Here is a 26,524-nt window from a genome sequence, read left to right on the forward strand (position 1 = left end):
GAGGACTGGCTGTGACTACAGTGGAGGAGCTGTAATGCAGGGGCTGACACATGGAGCAGGATTCACTTAACAGGGCTACGGTGCCTGCCCAGTGTGCCCATTGAGTGTGTTGTCCTTGGAAGTGTTGTCCTTTGGACTCCAACTGGGTCCAAAGGTGGCCACTGGGTTTGCCACCCCCAGAGCCATCTGAAAGGGGCTGCACTGCAGGTCAAGTTCAGCCACAGCCTATGCTCTGCTTGGGGCCAACTGGCATGAGCCACAAAGCAATCTGCAAATGACCACCACCGTCGATGGGCTTGGATATGCCTCTAGAAGCTAAACCTCAAACGAAGGCTGGCTGTCACTAGTGCCGGACTTAGGGCTGCTTAGCCAGTGGTACAGGACATGCTCAAAGCAGATGCTGGTTTGGGTTTTGTGAATTTTTGACAGATTTTAGGAAAGTCCACAGCATGAACCAAGACAGGCTGTTTATATGGAAAAGCCACTAAAAGCGGCTTGGGTGGGCCCAAAACTTGGGTGGGGCAGGGTCTCAGGATTTCAGGGTGAAGGAACAGTGGTGGCATAGCAGGAGGCTGGGGCGCAGGATGGTGATGGTGGAGAGAAAGGGATGTTCCAGGCCAAGGCAACAGCAGCACAGAGATGCAGAAGAAAGACGGTACCAGTCCAGGTTGGGGTCTCTCAGCGCCACATCGTCACACACAGCAAGGTTTTGGGCAGTGGGGATAACTGGACCCTGTGCCCACTAAGGGAGGCCCTGGTGGAGAATTATGGCTTCACATCCTCACCTTGGGCTTACCTGGGCAGAAGAGAAGGGAACCCTGGTGAGGACCCAGGAGCATCCTGTCTCTCAGTCAGGGGTACCTCTCAGGGACATACACCTCCAGGGCTCCAGTTCCATGTCTTCATGGGAGTGGCACCCGTGAACATCACACTCATGCTGGGCATCCTGTGTGGGGTGGCACTCCCTTTCAGCAGAGGGGTGTGTGTGTGTCCTGCAGGGACCCTGGGCTGCAGAGAGGGGCTGAGCTGTCCCTGGCTGTATCAGGGCACATTGAGGGACTCCGAGCCTAGGCTCACAGTCCCCTTTCCCTGATGTGTGCTGCCAAACCAGGCACCACCAAGAGCTCCCACCTCAGTGGGGTTGCTGCTGCCGTCAGCTCCTCCCATTCGTCCCTGTCACTGGGCTTCTGGCTGTTTTATATATATATATATATATATATATATATATATATATATATATATATATACACACACACACACACACACACACATATATATATATTATATGTATATATATATAAAAAAATATATATATATATATGTATAATTACAGTTGACATTCATTATTATTCAGCTTCAGCTTCAGGTGTACAGTTCTGTGATCAGGCACCTACACTGTCCCTGAGGTGGTCCCCCTAATAAGACAAGTATCCATTGGAGACCCTACAAAATCTTTACAACATTATTGATTATATTACCCAAACTGACTTTCATATCCCCGTGGCCATCTTGTGGTTACTGACTGTGCTTTCTAATCCCCTCACCTTCCCCCTTATTCCCACCCCCCTCCCATCTAGCAAACCTCAGTTTTTCCTCTATGTCTCTGAGACTGTTTCTGATTAGTTCGTTCGTTTATTCTTTTCTTTAGATTCCACATATAAGTGAGATCATGTGATATTTGTCTTCCTCTGTCTGACTTATTTCACATAGCATAATGTTCTCTAGCTCCATCCATATAGTTGCAAATGGTAAGATTTCATTTTTCTTTATGGCTGCATAATACTCCATTTTATAAATGTATCACTATTTCTTAATCCAGTCGTCTACTGATAGGCATTTCAGTTGTTTTTATGTCTTGGCTATTGTGTATTATACTTTTTTTTAAATTAAAGTTTATTGGGGTGACAATTGTTAGTAAAGTTACATAGATTTCAGGTGTACAATTCTGTAATACATCATTTATGTCTCATGTTGTGTGTTCAACATCCAGAGTCAGTTCTCCTTCCATCACCATATATTAGACCCCGTTTTCCCTCATCTACCACCTCCCTCCCCCCTTATCCTCTGGTAACCACTAAACTGTTGTCTATGTCTATGAGTTTTTGTTCCTTGTTTGTTTGTCTTGTTCTTTTGTTGTTTTCAGTTTTGTATACCACTTATAAGTAAAATCATATGGTTCTCTATTTTTTCTGTCTGACTTATTTTGCTTAGCATTATAATCTCAAGATCCATCTATGTTGTCACAAATGGTCCTATTTCATCTTTTCTTATGGCTGAATAGTATTCCATTGTGTATATATACCACAACTTCTTTATCCATTCATCTATCGAAGGACACCTTGGTTGTTTCCATGTCTTGGCCACCGTAAATAAAGCTGCAATGAACATTGGAGCACATATCTCTTTATGGATAAATGTTTTCAGATTTTTGGGGTAGATACCCAGGAGAGGGATTGCTGGGTCATATGTAATTCTATTCTTAATTTTTTGAGGAACATCCACACTGCCTTCCATAGCGGCTGCACCAATCTTCATTCCCACCAACAGTGTATGAGGGTTCCTTTTTCTCCACAGCCTCTCCAACACTTGTTACTATTTGTCTTGTTGATGATAGCCATTCTAACTGGGGTGAGGTGATATCTCATTGTGGTTTTTATTTGCATTTCTCTGATGATTAGTGATGTTGAGACTATTTTCATATGTCTATTGCCCATTGGTATGTCCTCTTTGGAGAAACATCTCTTTAGATCCTCTGCCCATTTTTAAATTGGATTTTTGGTTTTCTGTTGTTGAGTTGTACGAGTTCCTTATATATATTTTGGATATTAGCCCCTTATCGGAGACGTTGTTTGCAAAAAATTGTCTCCCATTCGGTTGGTTGTTTCTTTGTTTTGTCGATGGTTTCTTTTGCTGTTCAGAAGATTTTCAGTTTGATATAGTCCCATTCATTTATTTTAGCTTTTACTTCCCTTTCCTTTGGAGTCAAATTCATAAAATGCTCTTTGAACCCAAGATCCATAGGTTTAGTACCTATGTTTTCTTCTGTGCAGTTTATTGTTTCAGGTCTTATGTTTAGGTCTTTGATCCATTTTGAATTAATTTTGGTACACGGTGACAGATAGCAGTCCAGTTTCATTCTTTTGCAACGTGGTTTTCCAATTCTCTCAGCATCATTTATTGAAGAGGCTGTCTTTCCTCCATTGCATGTTTTTTGCTTCTTTGTCAAAAATTATCTGTCCCTATCTATGTGGGTTTATTTCTGAATTCTCAATTCTATTCCATTGGTCTGTGTGTCTGCTTTTCTGCCAACACCATGCTGTTTTGATTTTTGTTGACCTGTAGTACAAGCTAAAGTCAGGGAGTGTGATACCTCCAGCATTGTTCTTTTTTTCTTAGGTTTGCTTTGGCTATTCGGGGTCTTCTGTGGTTCCATACAGATCTGATGATTTTTTGTTCTATTTCTTTAAAAAATGCCATTGGGATTTTGATGGGGATTGCATTAAATCTGTATATTGCTTTGGATAATATGGCCATTTTGACTATGTTGATTATTCCATCCATGAACATGGACTGTCTTTCCATTTCTTGGTGTCTTTTTCAATTTCTTTTAACAATGTCTTATAGTTTCCAGTATATACGTGTTTCACATCCTTGATTAAATTTATTCCTAGGTATTTTATTCTTTTGCAATTGCAAAAGGAATTGGTTTTTTTATTTCTTTTCCTGAGATTTCATTGTTAGTATATAGGAATGCAATGGACTTTTGTACATTGATTTTGTAGCTGGCAACTTTACTGTATTCGTTGATTGTTTCTAATAGCTTTTTGGTGGAGTCTTTAGGGTTTTCTATATATAACATCATGTCATCAGCAAAAAGTGACAATTTAATTTCTTCATTCCCAATTTGGATGCCTTTTATATCTTTCTCTTGCCTGATTGCTCTGGCTAGGACTTCCACTACTATGTTGAAAAGCAGAGGTGATAGGGGACAGCCCTGTCGTGTTCCTGAACATAGAGCAAAGGGCTTCAGTTTTTCACCACTAATTATGATAGTAGCTGAGGGTTTGTTATATATGGCATTTATTATGTTGAGGGATTTCCTTCTATACCCATTTTATTAAGTGTTTTAATCATAAATGGATGTTGTGTCTTGTCAAATGCTTTTTCTGCATCTATTGATATAATCATATGATTTTTGTCATTTATTTTGTTTATGTGATGTAGCACATTAATCGATTTGCACATGTTGAGCCATCCTTGTGCCCCTGGGATGAACCCCACTTGGTTGTGATGTATAATCTTTTTAATGCATGTTGCATTTGATTTACTAGAATTTTGTTTAGGATTTCTGCATCTGTATTCATCAGAGATATTGGTCTGTAATTTTCTTTTTTTGTGCTGTCTTTACCAGGTTTTGGTATCATGGTAATGTTGGCCTCATAAAATGAGTTATGGAGTACTGTCTCTTCTTCATTTTTTTTTTTTTTGAAGAGTTTGAGTAGGACAGGTTTTAGATCCTCTTTGAATGTTTGATAGAGTTCACTAGTGAAGCCATCTGGTCCTGGATTTTTGCTTTTTGGAAGGTTTCAGATGACTGATTCAATTTTGTTACTGGTGATTGGTCTATTTAGATTTTCCACTTTTTCATGGTTCAGACGAGGAAGGCTACATGTTTCTAAGAACTTGTTCATTTCTTCTAGGTTGTTGAATTTGGTGGCATATAGTCCTTCATAGTATTCTTGGATGATCCTTTGTATTTCTGTGGCATCAATGATAACTTCCCCATTTTCATTTCTGTTTTTGTTTATAAGTGTCTTTTCTCTTTTCATCTTAGTGAGTCTAGCCAAGGGTTTATCAATTTTATTAATCTTTCAAAGAACCAGCTCTTTGTCACATTATTTTTTTCTATTGTCTTTTCGTTCTCTATTTTGTTTAGTTCTGCTCTGATTTCTATTATTTCCTTCCTTCTATTGACTTTGGGTTCCATTTATTCTTCTTCTAGTTCTTTAAGGTGTAACATGAGGTATTTATCTGTGATTTTTCTTGTTTCTTGAGATAGGCCTGTAATGATATAAATTTGCCTCTTAAAATTGTTTTCGCTGAATCCCAAAAATTATGGTAGGATGTATTTTCATTCTCATTTGTTTCTATGTATCTTTTGATCTCTCCTCTTATTTCTTCTTTCACCCATTCGTTCTTGAAAATTATGTTGTTTAATCTCCACATATTTGTGGCTTTTCCTGCTTTCTTTTTGCAGTTGTTATCCAATTTCAAAGCCTTGTGATCAGAGAATATGCTTGGTATGATTTCGATCTTCTTAAATTTGATGAGGCTAGTTTTATGTCCCAATATATGGTCTATCCTTGAGAATGTTCCATGTACACAGAGAAAAGAATGTATAGTCTGATGTTTAGGACAAAGTGCTCTATAAATGTTAATTATGTCCATTTCATCTAATGTGTCATTTAGGGCTGCTATTTCTTTATTTATTTTCTGTTTGGATGATCTCTCCATAGCTGTCAATGATGTATTTCAGTCCCTTACTATAATTGTGTTTTGGTCAATTTCTCCCTTTAGTTCTATTAGTACCGAGTTTCCCTGAAAATAAGACCTAGCCAGACCATCAGCACTAGTGTGTCTTTTGGAGAAAATAATTAATATAAGACCCAGACTTATTTTGATATAATATAAGACCGGGTCTAATATAATATAATATAATATAATATAATATAATATAATATAATATAATATAATATAATATCCAGTATTATATCATATTATATTACATTTTATTATACGTGTCTTATATTAATTTTTGTTCCAAAAGACACATTAGAGCTGATGGTCCGGCTAAGTCTTATTTTTGGGGAAACACGGTAATTGCTTGGTATATTTTGGTGCTCCTTGATTGGGGGCATAACTATTGAAGACTGTTATGTCTTCCTGTTGTGTAGTCCCCTTTATCATTATGAAATGTGCATCTTTATCTCTTGTTACCTTTTCTTTCCTGAAGTCTGTTTCATCTGACGTCAGTATGGATACATCTGATTTTCTCTGGATACCATTGGCTTGGAGTGTCAATTTCTACCTTTTCACTTTGAGTCTATATTTGTCCTTGTAACTGATGTGTGTCTTGGAGGCAGCATATGGTTGGGTTTAGTTTTTTTATCCAATCTGCTGCTCTATGCCTTTTTATTGCTGAGTTCAATCCATTTACATTTAGGGTAATTATTGATATATGAGGATTTCCTATCATTCTATCTTTGGTTTTCTGGTAAGACTGTGTCTCCATTGTTTCTTTGCCTTTTCATTGCTGTCTATTATTTCTGTGTGGTGGTCTTCTATGATTTTTCCCTCTGTTTCTTCTTTTATTACAGTATATATTTCAGTTCTGGATTTTTTTTGAGTGGTTACCATTACGTTTATGTAAAAGAAAGTTTCATATTTAGAGTATTCCATTTTCTTCGGCATGCTTACTTTCTCCATTCCCATATTCCAGTTCAGACCTTTACTCTCCCCCTTTTATGTTTTGGTTGCCACAAATTATTCCTATTTATGTTGGTCAAAGCCCCCTTCAGTATTTCTTGTGGTGCAGGTCATGTGTTAGAAAGTTCCCTCAGCTTCTGTATGTCTGGAAAGGTCTTTATTCCTCCTTCATATCTAGAGGATATCTTTGCTGGATATATTATTCTTGGCTCATAATTTCACTCTTTCAATAGTTTGAATATTTGAGTCCACTCCCTCCAGGCTTGTAAAGTTTCTGCTGAAAAATCTGATGATATTATCATGGGCTTTCCTTTGTAGGTTACCATCTTTTTTTCCTGGCTTCCTTGAGGATTCTTTCTTTGTTGTTAAATTTTGACAGCTTCAATACAACATTCCTTGGAGAAGTTGGGACTGAGGTAATTAGATGTTCTCTTTGCTTTTTGGTTTTGAGGATCCAGTTCTTTCCACAAGATTGGGAAATTCTCGTCAACTATTTGTTTGAATATACTCTCTGTTCCCTTCTCCCTTTCTTCTCCTTCTGGTATGCCCATTATTCTTATATTGCTCTTTCTGATGGAGTCAGAAAGTTCTTGTAGAGTTCTTTCATTTCTTTTAACTCTCAAGTCTCTCTCTTCTTCCATCTGTGTCATTTCCAGATTTCTATCTTCGATGTCACTGATTCAACTCTACTACCTAAGCTGGTTATTTCTTTTTTTTTTTTTGGGGGGGGGAGCTCAAACAGTCTTTTAATATTGATCACCAGTATACAGAACTTCTGCTTTTGTAAACTTTGTACACTCTCAAACACTCATTTTTTTTTTGTTTTAGCACCTCAACAACACACAAAATGAATAAGGCAGGCATTATCCTTTTCTCCTGGCTAAGAAAATAGAGGTGCAGGGGTGCTCTCTCTGACTTGGCCCGATATCCCACAGTTCATTTGAGGCATAGCCAAACCTGGAACTCTTGTCTCTTGATTTTTTAATCCAGGGTTTTTTCTCACTGCATCCAATGGCCGTTTTCATAGGCTTCCTTCATCCTGGGAGTCTCAGTCCCATTGGAGCTGTGGCATATACACAACTCATCCCTAAAGGTATTAGGGATAGTGGTTATGCCCTGGGACTCCACCTGAGTTGCTGCCATGATGTCTGTGATGGTATATGTGAAACAAGTCTTATTTATGATCTAACAGATCTGAGAAGTTAGCTGGTTATTTCATTGTTCATTTCTTTAATTGAGTTCTTAATCTCCAGAAATTCTATTTGGTTCTTTTTAAAAATTTCAATCTCTTTGGTGAAATGTTCATTTTGTTCTTTGATTGTGTTTCTGAGTTCATTAAACTTCCTGTCTGTTTCCTTGCATCTCGTTGAGTTTTTTAAGAACTGCAATCTTGAAGTCTCTGTCATTTAAGTCACATATTCCCATATCTTTAAGTTCATTTTCTGGTGACTTTTCATGTTCTTTCTGAGCTTTCTTGTTCCCTTGGTTATTTATGGCAATTACTGATTTATTATTTCTCTTCCAAGACATCTGCAGGAGTGGCTTCTGCAACAGGTTGATAGAAAGAGGTCTTTCTTTTATTTTCCAGTACTTGTTGGTAGAATGTTTTATTTTCTCTCTGACTGCAGCCTTTTATTCTCTCTCATGCTGTAGTGTTTTGTTTTCTCAGCACTATTCCAGTTTCTCACACAATGGGGGGATTCCCTGGAAGGCAGGCTTCTCCTCCGTGAACAGTTCGCCTGGGTCACAGGGCACTGCCTCTGTGGGGGGATGTGGAGAGCTTCTGAAGTTCCAAAGCTCTTCGTGCACCAGAATCAGAGCCTGTGTGTTTCAGTGGCTCTGTTTACTCCTGCAGGGATCCGCCCAGATTGTTGGGGACAGGAGTGGGGTGGGTTGTGAGAGGTGGCCCAGAGCAATGGCGGTGACCACCACCACAGCCAGTCCTGCACGCAAAGCTCCCTCCTCTGCGCAGGAACTAGTTGGGCTGCGAGTTCGTGGCTGCAGGTCACAGTTCTCAGAACTGCAAATTTTCTCTTCTTTTGATCTGACACTGCTACATTTGTGCTTCTAGCACTGGGACGGTGGGGATGGGGGCTGCTAGTCTCAGTGCCTAAGGCTTCTCTTCTCTGCTCAGCAGTCAGGGCATAAAACCGCCGTTTTCACCCTTTTTCCCTCAGTCTTTTCTCCAAGGTCTCAGTCATGAGCATTGGGTTCAGCCGTGTTACTGTATGCTGACCCCTCAGGCAGGACTGTGGGCCATAAGCAGAGCACTAGGTAGAAGTCCGAGTTCTTCCCTCTCCCGAAACTGCTGTAGCTGCGGAATGCAGAGAGCTCGGAGCTCCGAGTTCCAGTCCTAATTCTGCGCCCATGCTTCCTGCTTATCTCCTCCCCCACTAGCCCAATTTGCCCACGTTTAGGTGATTTCAATTGCATGCCATTTAGTCTTGCCTATTTGCAGTGCAAGGAGTCCTTTGTGGATTTATAGTTGTTTTGTTGTAAATTGTAGTAAATTTGTTGTAAATTTCAGGGGCAATTTCAAGAGGCTCACCTCACACCACCATTTTTATGACATAACCCCCTTTATTATACTTTTAATGTCCATAAGATGAGATCAATAATCCATGGCTTGTCCTGTCCCTCTTTCATTTCTGATATTAAAAATTTGTAGTCTTCTCTTTTTTTTCTTGGTTAGCCTGGCTAAAGGTTTATAAGTTTTGTTGATGTTTTCAAAGAACCCAATTTTGGTTTCATTGATTTTTTCAATTGATATGGTTTTCATTTTCATTTGACTTCTGTTCTAATTTTTATTGTTTATTTTCTTATTCTTGCTTTAAGATTATATTGCTCTTCTTTCTCTAGAGTCCTCAGGTGGAAACTTAGAGTATTGATTTTGGATCTTTCTTCTTTTCTAATATATATATACTTAATGTTATAAATTTCCCTCTGAGCATTGCTTTCACTTCATTCCACAAATTTTAATAGGTTCTGTTTTCATTTTCATTTAGTTGAAAATATTTAAAAATTCTTCTTAAGACTTTTTACTCCTGTGTTATTTAAGAATATGTTTCTTAATCTCCAAATATTTTTGGATTTTTCAGCTATTTTTCTGTTAGTTTAATACTATTGTGGTCTGAGAACAGGCATTGTATGAATTTTATTTTTTTAAATTTGTTCAGGTATGTTTACGGCCCAGGATGTGGTCTATCTTGGTGAATGTTCAGGGTGAACTTGAGAAGAATATATGTTTTGCTGTTGTTAAATAAAATGTTTTATAAATGGCAATTATTAGATCCAATTGATTGGTTGTACAATAGGAACCATGTCCTACTGATTTTTTGCCTCCTGGATCTGCCAATAACTGATAGAAGGGTGTTAAAGTCTCCAACTATAATAGTAGTTCAATCTTTTTTTCCCTGTAGTTCTACCAGTTTTTGCCTCCTGTATTTTAGCGCTCTGTTGTTAGGCACACGCATATTAAGTATTGTTATGTCTTCTTTGAGAATTAGCTATTATGTAATTCCCCTCTTTATTCCTCATAATTTTCCTTGCCCTGAAGTATGTTCTGTCTAAAATTTGTATAGCTATTCTGCTTTCTTTTTATTAGTATTAGATGGTACATCTTTCTCTATCTCTCTACTTTTACTCTGTGACTTTATATCTAAAGTTGGCTTCTTGTGGACAACATATAGTGGGAAGCTTCAAATTTTTTTTTTTCCAAGTCAAGTTGTTGTCCTTTCAATCTTAGTTGTGGAGGGTGCCGTTCAGCTTCAAGTTGTTGTCCTTTCAGTCTTAGTTGTGGAGGGCACAGCTCAGCTCCAGGTCCAGTTGCCGTTTTCTAGTTGCAGGGGGCACAGCCCACCATCCCTTGCGGGAGTCGAGGAATCGAACTGGCAACCTTGTGGTTGAGAGGATGCGCTCCAACCAACTGAGCCATCCAAGAGCTCAGCGGCAGCTCAGCTCAAGGTGCCGTGTTCAATCTTAGTTGCAGGGGGCACTGCCCACCATCAATCTCTTGTGGGACTCGAGGAATTGAACTGGCAACCTTGTGGTTGAGAGCCCGTGCTCCAACCAACTGAGCCATCCAGGAGGCAGCTCAGCTCAAGGTGCCCTGTTCAATCTTAGTTGCAGGGGGCGGAGCCCACCATCCCTTGTGGGACTCAAGGAGTTGAACCAGCAACCTTGTGGTTGAGAGCCCACTGGCCCATGTGGGAATCGAACCAGCAGCCTTCGGAGTGAGGAACACGGAGCTCTAACCGCCTGAGCCACCGGGCCGGCCCGGAAGCTTCAAATTTTTAAAAGATAAAATTTTCAGATCCCAGCAATCATTTCAACATGAGGGTAATAGGATGACTCAAGTGTTTTCTTCATCAGTTGCTAATTTCATTTATTGAGATAAGGAGATGAGTTGCTGTGGTTATGTTGAGTTTGATGTGCCCATAGCACATCTGTTGGTAGATATTCAGAGAAATAGGGCATTCGTGGGTCACGAGCTCAGAATAAAGAGGGTTGGAGACATTGATTTGGGACCCAGTGGTGCTTTGCCTCTGGCAGTGGTCCTGGAAGGGGGTGGGAATGCACAACGGGACTGTACAGGCTGAAAGAGAATAGAATGAGGGCCACCAGATCTATGAGAATTCCTTGGTTTCAATGACAGAATCCAAATGGCTTAGTGCAAAAAGGCAGAGACAGGATTTCTGTTTTTTGTCTCCTTCTCTCCCTTCCTACCAAATTTATTCTCTCAAACCACCTATTTTCAAGAAACTAGGACCATAGTTTTGGCAGTTCTGGAATTACATTTTATAACATTAAAATTAAAGAGGAAAACCAATGCCCAGCTCCAATTTATAACATCCCAGGGAACACCTGTGATTGGTCCTCACTTGAGTCTTACACCCGTTCTGGGGTACCATGATTCACAGTCCCCCATCAGAAACATGTTGTAGAGAAGGGGAGAAGAATTTCCCCAAAAGGAAACAGAGGAAGGCATGCCAGGCAGAAAGAAACAATCAGCATCTCTCTCAGAAACCAAGAGGTCAAGGTGAGGGAAGGGGCCCTAGGAGGAGATTGAAAGTACTTTCAGAGGTAAGGAAAGGCAGGGAAATAAAGTCCTACAGAAGCCAAGGGGGTGCCATTCGGAAAAGGGGCATGGCTGAGAGTCTCAGCATTGAGAGAGCAAGACAGAATGAAGCTATAGGACTTAGGCAGTGTTGGTCCTAGAGGGGTCAGTGCAGTGTTTTTGGGCACATGTGTGTGACCCAGGGCTGGAAAGGCATGGAGGTGAGACAGTGGAGGCAGCATAATGGGGCAACTCCTTCAAGCAGCTCAGCTGTGGAATAAAAGCAAGGGACGGCAGTAGCTGGAAGGTGTCATGACGCCAAGAAAATTCATTTTAAGACATTAGATCTGAGTTTATCTCTATGCAGAGTGGAAAGGCCAGAAGAGTGAGAATGGATAAAGATGTGAGAAGGGTAATTGTATTAGTTATCTATTGCTGCATAACAAATTACTCCAAATTTTGGCAGCTTAAACAACAAATATTTATTATCTCATACAGTTTCTGAGGGTCAGAAATCTAAGAGCAGCTTAGCTGGGCGTTTCTGGGCCAGGGACCCTCATGAGGTTTGCATTACTTTGCTAGGGCTGCTTTAACAAAATGGCACAGACTACGCAGCTTAAACAACAGAAATTTATGTTCCCATGGTGCTGGAGCTGGAAGTGCAACACCAAGATGCTGGCAGGGTTGTTTTCGTTCCGAGGCCTCTCTGCCTGGCTTTCAGATAGCCACCCTCTTGCTGCTTTGTCCTCATATGGTCACCCCTGAATGCACATATGCCTCTGGTATTTCTTCCTCTTCTTACAAGGATAGTCATGTTGGATTAGGGCCCACCCCAACAGCCTCATTTTATTTTTCTTTTGTTTTCTCCTAAGTATTTTTTATTAAAAATATCTCATATATATATATATATATATATATATATATATATATATCTTTTGATATCAAACTTGTAACAGTTAAGCTTCAGTTGCTTTTTTTTTTTAAATTATTATTAGTTTTGGGTGTGTACAAAACAACATAGTGGTTAGACATTTACCTCATCACCTCTTTAAAGGCTTTATTTCCATATACAGTCCCATTCTGAGGTCCTAGGGGTTAGGACTTCAACATATGAATTTGGGGAGATGGAATTCAGCCCATAAGAAGGTTGCAGTCAGGATGCTGGCTGGAGCTGTGGTCATCTGAGGCTTTGACAGGGCCGGAAGATCTGCTTCCAGGGTCACTGGCTGTAGGCTGGAGACCTCAGTTCCTTACCACGTGGGACCCTGCTCCTGGCTGCTTGAGTGTCCTCCTGACATGACAGCAAGTTCCCTCAAGCTGAGCAATCCTAGAGAGAGCAAAGAAAGCCACAAAGCCTTTTATGCACTCATCTTAGAAGCTACGCTTCATCACTTCCACCTTATTATATCTGGTAGAAGTGAATCACTAAGTCCACACTCAAGATGGGAGAACAAGTCTCCATCTTGTGAAGGGAGAGGTGTCAAAGAATTTGTGGACTTATTTTAACCACTACAGTAACTGATAAAGCCAAGGCCCTGAGGGAGAGGGCCAGAGATGGCAGGGCTGGAGGCGTGAGTGTGGGGTGTCAGGGGTCCCTTCCCCTGGGAAGGCAGGCAGTGGGCAAAGCTGGAAGCTGAGTGTGGTTTTTCCTTTTTCAGTGGCGCAGGTCAAGGTTCTGCAGAGTGAGTTGTGGGAGGGAACTTTGAAATAGTGTTTGTTTTCCCTGAAAGACCTCCCTAGGGCCCACAGAAGGGTCCTCTGGCCCCTGTCTGGGTGGGGGTGTGGCCCATCCTTGGCCGGGACTTTGCAGGTGAGAGCAGAGTTCACCAGGGATGGTGGGCCAGAGGGGTCCCCGTGTGTGCAGCTTATTGTACTTTATTTGTGTATTCGGTTTAATGGGTATTTATAAAACCACTGTATTCTAAAAAAGATTTAAGGCAGTTTCTAGGCTGTTTGGGACACAACTGGAACTAGGATGCAGCTTGACAGATTGGGGAGAAACAGAGGAGCCAAGGGGTGAGAGGTCACGAGGAAATGCTTCTGCGGGGAGCACATGGTACTGGCTGACTGTCTGGAAAGTGGCAGCTGGGAGAGACAGCTTCTTTTTTTTTTTTTTTTCTTTTTTTTTTTTTTCGAGAGACGGCTTCCGATGTGGAGCAGTCTGGGACATGGGAAGACCAGGGCCAGTCGCAGGGACGTGGAGGTCACCAGAGCCTGGGGATCAGAGTGATGGGAGTCCAGGACATGGGGCAAGTCATGCCCCAGGGGGAACAGGACTGGCAGGGGGCACCTGTGAAGCAGATTCTGGTGTCTGGAGAGCGATGACATGGTGTATGTACGTGAAGGTCAGATGCCATGGGTGACAGAGGATGACAGAGCCAGGAACCATGGGTAAGCCCCAGATTTCTACCTGATGTGGAGAAGTGAGGAACAAGAGTGACAGTGTGGAGCTAGAGGCAGAGCAACGGCCTCTGTGCCTGTTTTACTTGCCACCTCCCTGGGTTACACGTGTGCAGTGGGAAGACCAACCAGTATTCCTTGGAAAGAGCTGCCTGGGAGTCTGGATTCCATTAAGTCTTCTTTGCCTTTTCATACAGGCTCTCAAACTTTTCCCAGACAGGAAAGTAGGGCAAACAGGATGGATTTCATACTCGTAGTTGGGTAGAAGCATCCCTTTCTTCGCTAACCAGTTGGATAATGTTTGCAAAGTCTCAATGTTTCCCACCCTCCACTGTCTCCCCTGTGGAAGGGCACAGCAGCATTTCTTCTCGGAGCAGTGCTGCCACCCTGGAAGTCTTCCCTGGGGCAGCTGTTAATCGTGGTTCGTCCGGTTTCTGCCTTTAAAACGAGGACTAGCAGATTCCAAAGCCTTGCCTGGCAGGGTCCATGTTGGCTGCAGGTGTCCAGGTGGCGGTAGGCAGTCACCTGGGCCCCTTCCCTAGGACAGAGGAGAGGGAATCTGGGAGACCCTGTCAGCAGCCTCCTGCCTGGGCATGACAATCCCTCAGGGCCCTCAGCAGAGCTTCCTGGGGGACACAAACATTTTGGGAGTGCTCCCGGGTATCACTGACCTCACAGCTGCCTGCAAAACCCCGGCATTCCTATTTCAAGAAGGAGTGTGTTAAGTCACACGCAGGCCCTTCTTCAGCTCCTGCAGCGGGTAGGTGACAGAGCCAGCTCTCTCACTGTACCCAGTCCCTCCCCAGGCTCCTGGGGACACACTCTCACCTGGGGTCAGCCCTGTTGCCAGAGGCCCAGGCCCTGAGCCTCCTGGGGAGGCCAGGCTGCAGCACCCCCAGAACACCCTTCCTAGATTGTCAGACTCTGTGCCACAAGCTCCTTCTTCCCATCTGTCCTCAGGAGACAGAAGTGTGGACAGGACCCAGGGAAGAGATACCATGCTTCTTTGGGGTTAGGGAGGGAAATGTAACCTCAGACCTTAAAAAGGAATCTAATAGTCTAATTATTGCCTTTTACCTTATAGGTGCTCAACAAATGCTGTTAGTTTTATATTGTCATTAAATGTATAAATACTTGTGCCTTAAATAAAAATTGGAATAATAAAATTCCTCATCCAGCAGAACAGAATAGCGAAAAGACTGTCACATTGAGCTGCCACCTACACCCCTCTCTCCTTACCTCCCCTCGGTCTGCTTACTACACACGCTGCCCCTCCGGTCACGTCGGTCATGACACGGTCACTTTCCCTCCTGCCTTGTGGAAGCTGCCCTGTCCTTGGAGAACGCCCCTCCCTCCTCCCACTGTGAGTCCTTACTCACCTGTGGAGCTGTCTTCAATGTGAATCCTCCCAGGGACTTCATTCAGCGTTTCATTGAACAGATACCCACTGGTCCCATCCTGGAGGCAGGTCTGTGCTGGATGCAGGGAGCTGGTGAGCAAAACAGCTGTCTGCCTCACACACTCAGTGCACGGAGGGCAAGGGGCCAGAACCCTAGGTGGGACAGTGGCAGCAGGGCCCTCCTTCAGATTAGGGCCTTGCCTCGCCTCCAGCCTCTGCTCTCGAGCGGCCAGCTGGAGGGCAGCCAGGCACAGTGGGCAGGTGTGACAGGGCAGATCCAGGCTGGATTCCCAGCTGTGCTGTCCATCAGCTGGGCCACCTTTCCCTTATCAAGCCCCGTGTATGGAACGGGGGCGCACCTGTGTTTCCAGGTGCTGTGAGCTTTAGGTAAAGTGTCACATGTCTGTAGCTACCTGGGGCTCACCTCAGTGCCCCCATGGCGTAGGGTGATGACTGGTTTCCATGGATGTCTGACCATATAAAACGTGTGCTTCTCGGTGACAGGGACTGTGCTTTAAATATGTTCAGAACCACCCCCATGCCCTATGTTGAGCCCAGTGCCAAAAGCAAAATAAATGTTCATTGAAGATGAGACAGGATGAAAGACTGAGAGCACATCTTCTTATAGTTGGATGGGACAATGATTTATTTATTCAAGAGTCAGTTCTGCAGTGCAGCCCCAGGCCAGGCACTGGGGGGTACACTGATGAACACACTCGCTCCCCAGGGGCTCTGAGTCAGGGCCTGGGAACTGACATTCTGCTTTCTCTCACACACAGGCTGCCAGGAGCCGCTGTCTCAGGATGTCTATCTTCAGGCTGGTAAGAACTGCATGTGTTCCAGCTTGGGATGGTTTGTGGCAATTACAAAAGGCCGAAAGGCCGAGGCAAATCACTCCCACAGAAAGAAGTCAGGCAGTGCGACCCTACCAGGGGTCAACAATAAAGTGTTAGGAACAAGACAGATGACATTGTCTAAAGAAAACGGGCCTTCTCAGGGACCACATGTGCTCAGGAATCCCTCACTTATATGTAGACTTAAAATGTCTTGACAAAGGCATTTCTCGTTTGCTGTCTCATTGCAGCAGTTGTAGGGCGCTCGCCCAGAGGGCAGGAATAAACACTGGGAAACTGCTACCAGGGCTCTGCGTCATCTTCCTTCAGCTCAGCCAACTCTGTTGCCTGCCAGCTGGTCCCAGCAGCCAGCACACAGCTCCAGGTGGAAAGGGAGCAAATGAGTCTTGCATTTACAGACAAACACTGAGACCCGGCCCTGCCCTGGGGGAAGGGTGGGAGGACAGGCCTCTAGGTACCCTGGGTGCTGTGTGCCTGCATGACTGAGAAGCTCAGGGACTGGGGAGCCCAGAGGAGAGCCCCCAAATCAGCTCAGGTGTCCTTCCCTGCCCTCCAGAATTCTAGCCCAAACCCAGGAAAGCCAGAGTGCTGCAGCATCCTTTTTGATAAGATAATGCCCCAAATATTCTCCTCCTGAATGCAAAGCCACAAAGCGGCCACTGTCTCCTGCATCCACACTGCTGAGAGGGGGCAGCAACCCCAAACATGCGCCTCAGGGCTCCTGTGAGTGGATGTGCAGGGAGTTCCTGACTCACAGAACAGGCAGCCAGGGTAGTTTTTTTCAGTTATAAAAGAGAGATGAGGTTGTTTCAGGCTGGAGAGAGAACATGTGTGGTCTACAGATTCAGGTTGCAAGGGCTTTGGTAAGTAAACCACAGACATCAGAGCTGGGTAGCACCCTGGGGCACGCAGAGGGATGAGGTAAAGCCAAGCTCAAGTCAGACAGGAACACACCAGTGCAGTGTGTTAGCGCCAAGGGTCCCACTGGGAACAGGACTTACTTCCAGCAGTTTAGAGAGAGACTCTCAACTGCAATTGTGTCCTGCTCTATCTTCTAAGATTGCAAGTTCCCTGAGAGGAGGGTGATGGTCTTATTTATCAGAGAACCCTTCAGAGGGCCCAAATGATTATTGAATGGAGGGCAGAACCGTGCTGAACTTATTGCTGGCACATCTTCTATCTATGACTACTCTGCGCAGGGCACTATTGAGACTACTTACCCATTACATGTCATCTTTACAACAGCCCTGTGAAGTTGTTCCTTTCAATAGGTGAGGAAACTGGAGCTCAGAGAGGTTAAAGTGACTTGCCCAAGGCCATATACCATAGCTCATGGAATATAGAGTAGGGATTAGCACCCAGGTCTGTCTGACTTCAAAGGGGCTTTCTATCAGTCTGCTCAGGCCGCCGTAACAAAATACCACAGACTGGATTACTTAAACAACAGAAATTCATTTCTCATAGTTCTCATAGTTCTAGAAGCTAAAACTCTGAGATCTGCATGCCTGGTTCCTGGTGACGGCTCTCTTCCTGGCTTGCAGAAGGCTATCTTCTTACAGTGTCCTCACACGGCCTTCCTCTGTGCGCTCCCAGAGAAAGAGCACTCTTCTTATAAGGACACCAGGACTACTGGATCAGGGCCCACCCTTGTGACCTTATTTAACTTTAATTACCTCCTTAAAGTCTCATTGTCCAAATATGTTCACATTGCAGGTTAAGGCTTCAACATATCAGTGGGGTGACACAATTCAGTCCATAACAAGCTTTATGTTTTACTCTAATCTCTATTATTAAGAAAAGCATGTTGAATAACTACATCATGGAAAAAGCCTTTATTTTTTAAAAAGCAATTAGTAGTGGACTTCCCTACCCCAGGCCAGTGAACTTTTCTAATATAATTAAAATAGGATTTGAATTGGAGAAATTTGATTTTCACACTTCAGAAGTATGGGAAAGCCCTGCCATTCACTCGCTGTGTGACCTTAGCCAGGCCTCTCCTTTCTCTCAACTTCACTATGACCATCCGTCAAATAAATGGGGCGGCCTGGTTTTTGGTCTGTTTAATGAAACCCCATTTTCCTTCCAAATGAGAACTATGAATGTTGTGCAGACGGACTGGGGACCCTTCAATGGGCAAGACTGGATAGAAATATTTTAAAATTTGAAGTGCCTCTCTGTCAGATTGTCACAGTCCCCAATTCATGAAGCCATAAATATTCATTAAGCTTGATGGTAAATCACTCATTCCTTGTCCTCATTTAATCCATGCCTTAACAGATAGGGAAGTGGTCCAATGACCAGGCACTGGTTGGGAAGCATTCCTGGGAAAAAAACTGGGCCCATGGCAGTGGTAACCATGCTCTCATCCCTGTGGAAGGACCAGGCTTCTGGGGGTCTCCTGCTGGCCCTGTGCCGGGGCTTAGACCAGAGGCCTCCTGCGGGAGGCTCCTCCATGAGCCGTCTGCAGGCACAGAGCCATCTCTAGGCCTGTCTCTGCTACCATAGGAAGAAGAAGACAGGGTGGATGGGCACATAGGCTTGGGCACAGGGCCAAAAGAGCGCGCCCATCTCGGGAGACAGCAGTGTGAAGGCATCTGACGGTGAAGTCTCCAGGAGTGGATTGTTCCTGGCTTTGGGTCTTTGGGCTTCCTTGTAGCAGTTTCTGTCTCCTGCTGGAAGACTACCACCTTCTCTCCCACACGAGCTCGTTCTGCAGCACAGGCAGAGCTGGTTGTCAGGTACTCCTTGCCACGGACAGCAATGCAGGCGCTGCAGAGCCCTCTGATTCTGTAGCTCAGCCTGCTTCTTGAATCTCAATATGGACTTTTACTTCCTTTTCAGCTGATAGTTCTGCTTTTTCTCTTCTTGATCATTCTTTTCTTGATTCAGCTGCTTCTGCACAGTCATCTTTTTCTGCCAATAGAGTTCATGAAGATGCTCTATTTTTTGCTGGTTGGCGTCTCATTATTTCCTAACAGAGCTTCAGCCAAATAAAGTGAACAAAACTCATGTTCCAACTCTTTTATTTATTCTTCCAGCTCGTGGTGGGCTGATGCCTCATCACTCAGTCTGGACTGGAAGTGGTCTCTCTCTCTTTTTCAGCTCTGCTTCATACCAATTTTGCTCTGAGATTCCATCGTGTCTTTGATTTTTAATCTTCTCACTTTAGTGATCTGCCAGCTGTTTCAGCTGTGCAGTGCAATGATTCACACTGGAATTTCATCCTGTTGTAAGGAAGCTTTCCCCAGGTCTCAGGTTCTGATGGACTTTAATTATTAGGTTGGTGCAAAAGTAATTGCAGTTTAAATGGTTAAGAACAACTGCAAAAACCGCAATGACTTTGGCACCAACCCAACAGTTCCATGAGCAGAGTCTGTTGCTCAGGCTGACCTTCTGCATCGGGTAGCAGTTGCTCCTTGCTGGTTCTTTTTCAATTTAGCTTTTATTTTTATAAAGTGGCATAAGCACCCAGTTTAAAGAATCACTTCTTCTTCCCCAGAGGTAACCACAGTCAACCCTTCCAGTTGATTCTCTGATCTTTCACTCTATATCTCTAAAAAACATGCCACAGTGCTAGTTGAGTGTTTAGCTTCAGGCATCGTCTATTAAGGACTTTACTATGTGAGAAAGGCCTTAGCTCCCCACCCCTAACTCTCACACCCTGCCCTTTATGCAGACAGTATCTTTCTCTCCACCTCCTGAAATTACTAAATCCTAGTTTTAATCGGATCTGTATGCAGTTTACTTATTTTATCTAAGTAAATGTTACCCTCAGTTGAGTCATGCAATTGTACTCTAAGTGCTTGTGTTTTCCTTTGGTAGACTTTGTAATTGTCCTTACTCTCCCATCTGCTTAGTTTTCTATATATTTATCATGATTTTCACCCCCATCTTTCTCCCAGATATGTCCATCTCCTTTCAAAATGTTCTCATTCATTGGGAGTTCAATTTCATCCTCAGGAAAGAAATCTCTCCCAGAGTTGCTGACCTATGATGTCTAGACTGCTATCTTCCATTTCTGCGTTGTCTTGGACTCGCCTTCATAGCCATCCTGACATTCCGTTTTCCTCTCCTTTGCACTGACCCAAGGTCTTTCTTTCTCTTGGTTTACTCCCTTGTTTTGATCTAATACATCCTGTAATCCCTTCCTGAGGAAAGGGCTCCTCGTGGGAGGTAAATGTGACAACTTGCATGTCTAAAAAACACCTTCCTTCACATTTGAGGTCAGTTGAGCATAAGATTCCATCTGGATATAATTTTCCCTGAGAAATTTGAAGACATTTACTCCACATTGTTTCTGGCTTCCAGCATTGCTATTGAGAAATCCGATACCATTCTAATTCTTGGGCTTTTGTATACCAGTCTTTTTTTTCTCTCTCTCTCTGAAAACTTTTACGGTCTTCCAAGTATTTGGAAAGTTCCTGACCAAGTGTGTTGGTGGGGATTGATTTTTCATCTTTTATACTGTTGATTGAAGTTTGCCCCCTACTTGTTTTTTTCCATAAGGCTTATGGGAATAATACTGCACCTTCAAAAATGTTATGTTATTCTAGAATGACAATTTGGGTGAAAAATTATTGTATTTATTTATTTATTATTGTGGTGAAAAACACATAATATCAAATTTACCATCTTCACCATTTTAAAGCACATATTAATAGTTCAGCAGTGTTAATTATATTCTCATTGGTGTGCCACAGATCTAAGAACTTCATCTTGCAAAACTGAACCTTTATACAACACTGAAAACTACTGTCCCTCACTCCTCCTCCAGCCTTATCTACTTTCTGTGTCTATGATGTTGACTACTTTAGATGCTTCATTGAGTGGAATCAAACAGTATTTGTCCTTTTGTGACTGGCTTATTTTGCTTAGCTCAAGGTCCTTGAGATCCAGCCACAGTGTAGAATGTGACAGGATTTCCTTCCTTTTTAAGGCTGCATGACATGCCATTATGTGCATATACTACAAGGTGTTCATCTGCCCATCTGTCAGTGGACATTTGGGGTGCACTCACTTCTTGGCTGTTGTGAATAATGTTGCCACGAACATGGGGTGCAGATATCCCTTCAAGACTCATCTTTGAATTCTTTCCGATAAATACCCAAAAGTGGGAATGCTGGGTCATATGGTAGTTGTATTTTTAATTTTTTGAGGACCCCCCCCCCCCCATCCTCTTTTCCATAGTGGCTGTACTGATTTACATTCCCACCTACAGTGCACGAGCGCTGGCTTTTCTCCACATCCTCGCCAGCACTTGTTGTTTTCTTTGCTTTGGCCATTCTAATGGGTGGATTACTCTTTTCCTGAGATCTTTGTAGCAGTTGTTTGGCTTTTATGTAGGGTTTGAATTTGTCCTGAATTTTCTCCTCATAAGTGAACCGATCTTTTTGTCTGTCTCCCCCCAAAAAATATTTCTTTATTTTTGAAATCCAGTAACTTTTACTAGTATATGTCCTAGAGTTGATTTTTCCTTGTCATTGTTTCCTGGTACCTGGTGTGTTTCCAATCCATAGATTCAAGTCTTCTTTAATTTCCGGAAAGTTGTCATAAATTACATCTTTAAATAATCTTTCTTTTTTTTTGTCTTGTTTTCTTCTTTAGGCAGTCCAACTATTTCTATTTTTGCCTGTCTTCCATATCTATTGTTTTCTTTCTAATCTTTTTTAATTTCAAAGTCATTTTGCTCATTTTTCTCCTTCCTATTGTTAACCTGAAAATAAGAGATCAAAGTGAGAGGCAACAAGTATTTATTTGAAATCAATAAGAACAGCTATTTGTGAAGCACTGACTCAGGCAGAAACCCAAATAATGTTCCAATTAGGAGATAAAGGTAAGGGATATTTATGAGAAGGGAAGGGGAACAATTCCATCAATAGAAGGAAGGCATTGCTATAGGTGCAGATAAGCTAACATAGTGATTCTAAACAATGATTTTAACGTAATTCTAAACAATGATTTTAATTTTCAGTCATTAGGCCAAGAAGTCATAATATCTGCTTTCTTGTTAAAAAGGCAAATAGTTTTTTGAGACACAAGTTTGCTTTAGTCCCAGTCCAAAGGTTATTTTGCCCTGTTTTCACATTCTGAGTCTTGAGGCATAAGACGAGCAAGCAGTTCCTCTGGGACAGCAGCTCTGGCTCCAATTTAAAGTGATTTCGTTTATATTATTTTTTTACGTTGTCTTCTATGATGTTCACCATACTTTTAGCAGTGTTATTGTGTTTCCCTGTTGTTGTGTCCAATGTTGCTTTCATTTCTGACCTGTGTATTTCTTTTCCTCCATTTCTTTCTTGAGTTCTGTGAATTAATGTCTCATCCTTTCAGTCGTCTCACCATCTAATTTCTGAGCACTTTTGCATGTGATCTGCACGTCAGTAAGTTTTTGGAAATCATGACGAAATACCTGGTTGCAACTTTCCACTGTTTGTTTGTTTGCTTTTCCTGGTGTTATTCAACTGTTCCATTCCTCCCTTTCGATTTCAGTATCTTTGCATGTAGACCTGTGCTGGTCCCTCTTGGATCACCCCTCTTTGAGCGGGGTGAACCTTTTTTGGATCAGAAGGTTTATGTGGGTTAATGCCATGTTGCAGGTTTAGCAGAAATCTAGTGAGATTTGTCTTCACTTCTCCCCAGCCAATGGGTTTGGGTACCACAGGGCTATTCACAAGACAAAGATTCTCTTTTTCTACCTCACAGAGAAACTGCTTCCTGCAAATATGGCGTGTCTGTTTCTTAGAACAAAGCTAGACCAGGGATACTCCCACTGCCATTTGCCATTACTCTCCTGTCAAGGAGGGGTGTAAAGGAGGGGGGGAAAAGGAGCAGGAAGAGAAGGATGAGGGAGAGAAGGTGCACAACCACCTTGGGAGCTCTTAGTTGGGAGGGACAGCCCTAGGACAGGTAAGTCCTGAGCAGGAAGGGGAAGGTGGAGCAGGGATCCAACCACTGTCTTCCCCCTGTGCTCTAGGGTGACCATGTATGGCTGAACCCCAACTCTGCAAACAAAACCAGCATTGCCATTGGGGGCATCGTCAAAGAAATGAAGCCCGGCAAGATCTTGGTTGAAGATGACGAGGGCAAGGTCAGTGTGGACAGGCTTTCTCGGGAGGCTGGGCCTTCTCAGTGCCCTCATCCCCCCAAGGGCTCTGAGCCCCTCCCACCTCTGGTGCTATTCCCTAACACCAGGTGGGGAGCCTGCATGGCAGGACAGAGGGGGATCCTGTCATGGTGAAGGTTGCAATGTCTTTCTTGGGGGCTGTTCCTATAGTGAAAAAGTGAACAATGGGTTGGCAGATGGAAAAACTAGGACAATCAGGGGGGTAGGAAGGAGTGATGTGGGATAGGGGCTGTGGCAAAGAGGGGGAAGGGCAGAAAGCTGGTTTGCAAAGTAAAGGACGAGTCCCTGGAGAGTTAAGAAGGTAGGAAGGAAAGGTGTGTGAGAAAGGTGCTTGGACGGGAGGGCCCCAGAATGTCAGGAGGAAGGAAATGAGACTTGGCTCAAGCTGAGCAAAAAAAGCCCAGGTAAGAAAGATGTAGGAAGCTGTGGGTAGCTGCAGGAGGTCAGCTCAGCCACCTGGGCGTTGTGGAAGGGGCCAAGCTGGTCGCTTGATGCCTCCTCTTCAGCCTTCTGCTGAGTTCAGTGGTGCAGAGTTGGGAGAAGATTCTAGACTGTAGCCTGGGAGCTCCATGTTATGGAAACCAGTAGAATATTAACAATAATATCTCTATTTGCAAAATTATGTTCTGCAGTTAAAAAACACTTTTACTTGCATATTTTCATTCCAACAATCTGTGAGGCTACCAGATGCAAACTGTCCTTGGTCCCAATCACAGCCACACATAACTTCTGGCTTATGTCAGGTCAGACCTCTGACCCTGGTCTGAAATGCACTCCTAGTCCCCAGCTGCACACTGACACCTGGCCCTAGACACGTGCTGACTCCAGATATAGACTGACCTGATACTGTCTGGGTGTCTCTTGACCTTAAGTACAGACTAACACTGGCCAGGATGGGTGGCCACGTCAGCTGATCTGTTGAGAACTTGGAGTGGGTTGGTCCATGCAGAGGCTGCCCTTCAGGGGAGTGTGTGCCCTTCGTTCCAGGAACACTGGATCCAAGCAGAAGACTTTGGCACCCTCAGCCCCATGCACCCCAACTCAGCCCAGGGTGTAGATGACATGATCCACCTGGGTGACCTGAATGAGGCGGGCATAGTGCACAACCTGCTCATCCGCTACCAGCAGCACAAGATCTATGTGAGTCCCCGCGTCTGTGCTGGGCTTCCCACAGTGGGCTGGGTCCACACATGCTCACTTCCTGGCTGTGGAGGGACACTGCGACTGGGAGTGTGGAGCTAGGGACACCGGGTTCAGTCTGCTCCCCACGCCCTGACTCTATGATGTGATGAAAGTACCTAACTTGTCTCTACTTCTGCTCCCTAATCCCCTGGAGGGCACAGAATGCTGGCACGTAGCATGCCAGCACAGTGCCTGTCATACAGTAGGTGCTCAGTTAGTGCTGCCTCTTCCTTTCATTTGTGGCTGAGCGTCAGGTCTGCTCCGATGTCTGAGTGGACCAGAGGCCATGGGATGGTTATAGTCTCTGGAAGCCCCCTTCGTAGGCATGTGGCAGAGACAGGGTCACCAGGTCACCCTGCCCTCCTGTGAAGTGAGTCTTGTGACTGCCAGGAAGGCCACGTGTGTAGATGTGGGGCCTTTTCCCAATCCTGGCAGTGGATGGGAGGCTCAACCCAGCCCTAAGGCTCACATCCCTGTTCCAGGGCAGACTTTCCCAGGACAGGTGGTATTCCAAAACTGACACCCACTTTGCCTAAAGGGGCGTGGCCTGGGCCTGTCACAGACCTATTGGCTCCATTGGCTCTGACCAGCTCTTCTCCTAGGATGCAGAGGAGAATGGGAGAGTGAGCAGGGGCCTGAGTAGGGGCAAGGCTGAGAGGAGAGGGAGGCAGCCCTGCAGGGAGGGGACGAGGACCCTGAACCTGCTCCTGCTGGGCACGCACCAGAGCTCCCAGGCTGCTAAGGAGAAGACCAAGGGCACTGTGTCCATCCCAAAGAGCCAACGCTTGCCTTCTTTACCTGGTTGTCATAGTCCTTGCAATGAGAGAGCTTGTCCTCCACAGTCCTAAAATGAAGACTAAGATGGGGATGATCGTGTGGCTTGTTGAGATGGCTGCCCCCATCCCACCCGCAGAGGGGCAGGCAGGGCTGGTGGGCATTGCACATGAGCAGGTGGTCCTGAACAGGGGGCCCAGGAGGGATCCGTGGGGGCTGCAGTTGCTGACAAGCCTCATGGAGGCCCTGCAGGAGGCAGGTGAACACTACTTCATACATACAGCCTACTTTTATCAAGTCTCCCCTCAGTACCACATGGCATGCTACAAGTTACTAGCGGCCACCTCATTTAAGCTTCCTGTGAAGGCACCCCCTGCCTCACTCATAGTAAATGTCCCTGTCTTGCCAGAGGAAGGATCTGTCTGCCTCCCGGACAGAACAGAACCCCTTCCCCATGCAGCGCTCGGGGGGCTGCACCCCAGGCCAAGGTCAGTGCTGGGCAGCTCTGGCCTTCAGAGTGGAAGACACTAACCTCCTGCTCCCTTCCTCAGACGTACACGGGCTCCATCTTGGTGGCCGTGAACCCGTTCCAGGTGCTGCCCCTCTACACTCTAGAGCAGGTGCAGCTGCACTACACACACCACGCAGGTGAGCTGCCTCCACATGTCTTCACCATCGCCAACAGCTGCTACTTCAACATGAAGAGGAACAAGAGGGACCAGTGCTGTATTATCAGGTGGGGGCAGGCCCCATGTCCGGGGCAGGGCGGGGGGGCCACACAGCACCACTTGTACAGGAGGGAGCGCCTCCGCTTCCTAACCTTTCTGCAGGCGCATGTGAGGAAGGGCTCCCATGACCCTGCAGCACCCTCCCCAACAGCACGTGAGCTGCCCCCCACCCCAAAAAGTCCTCCCAAGGTTTCCTTCCTTCAGAACCTGCTCTTCCACTGTCTCACCAGTGCCTAGACCGCCCATGAGACAAGGAAGGCTCATTTAGAAATGTAACCAGGCATAGGCACTTGAGGGTGCCAGGGTCAAACAGGTGAGGTGTCACTCAAAAAAGAAACCTCAAGGCAGGCCTCAGGTGACGACAGGGAAGCCGCACTCCAGATGGCAGCTCTCCTGTCACTGGGGCCCAGAAGGGATGTACCCTCCCTCCAGTCCAGGCCCTGACCCTGTTTCAGAGTCCTTGCCTGGCCTGACTTCTCTGCTTCCTGCACAGGCCCTCCTGGTGGGGGTGGGAGAAAGGGAGGA

At 44.5% G+C, this 26,524-nt stretch overlaps 1 protein-coding gene across 3 annotated transcripts in view; it reads left to right on the forward strand.

Moving 5' to 3' along the window:
• Window positions 1-26,524, forward strand: part of MYO7B (myosin VIIB) — a 138,540-nt gene that overhangs the window by 19,803 nt on the left and 92,213 nt on the right. For 2 of the 3 annotated variants that reach the window (XM_074334550.2, XM_088794524.1), the window contains exons 2-5: window positions 16,121-16,162; window positions 23,166-23,279; window positions 24,303-24,455; window positions 25,823-26,007. In XM_074334550.2, coding sequence (XP_074190651.2) covers window positions 16,121-16,162; window positions 23,166-23,279; window positions 24,303-24,455; window positions 25,823-26,007 — 494 coding nt within the window. The remainder of the gene's footprint in view (window positions 1-16,120; window positions 16,163-23,165; window positions 23,280-24,302; window positions 24,456-25,822; window positions 26,008-26,524) is intronic. The other variant, XM_088794525.1, reaches the window with a different exon arrangement.

Source organism: Rhinolophus sinicus, chromosome 17 (genome assembly GCF_057876585.1).
Source record: "Rhinolophus sinicus isolate RSI-liver-muscle chromosome 17, RSI-T2T, whole genome shotgun sequence".
Classification (NCBI taxonomy): Eukaryota; Metazoa; Chordata; class Mammalia; order Chiroptera; family Rhinolophidae; genus Rhinolophus; species Rhinolophus sinicus.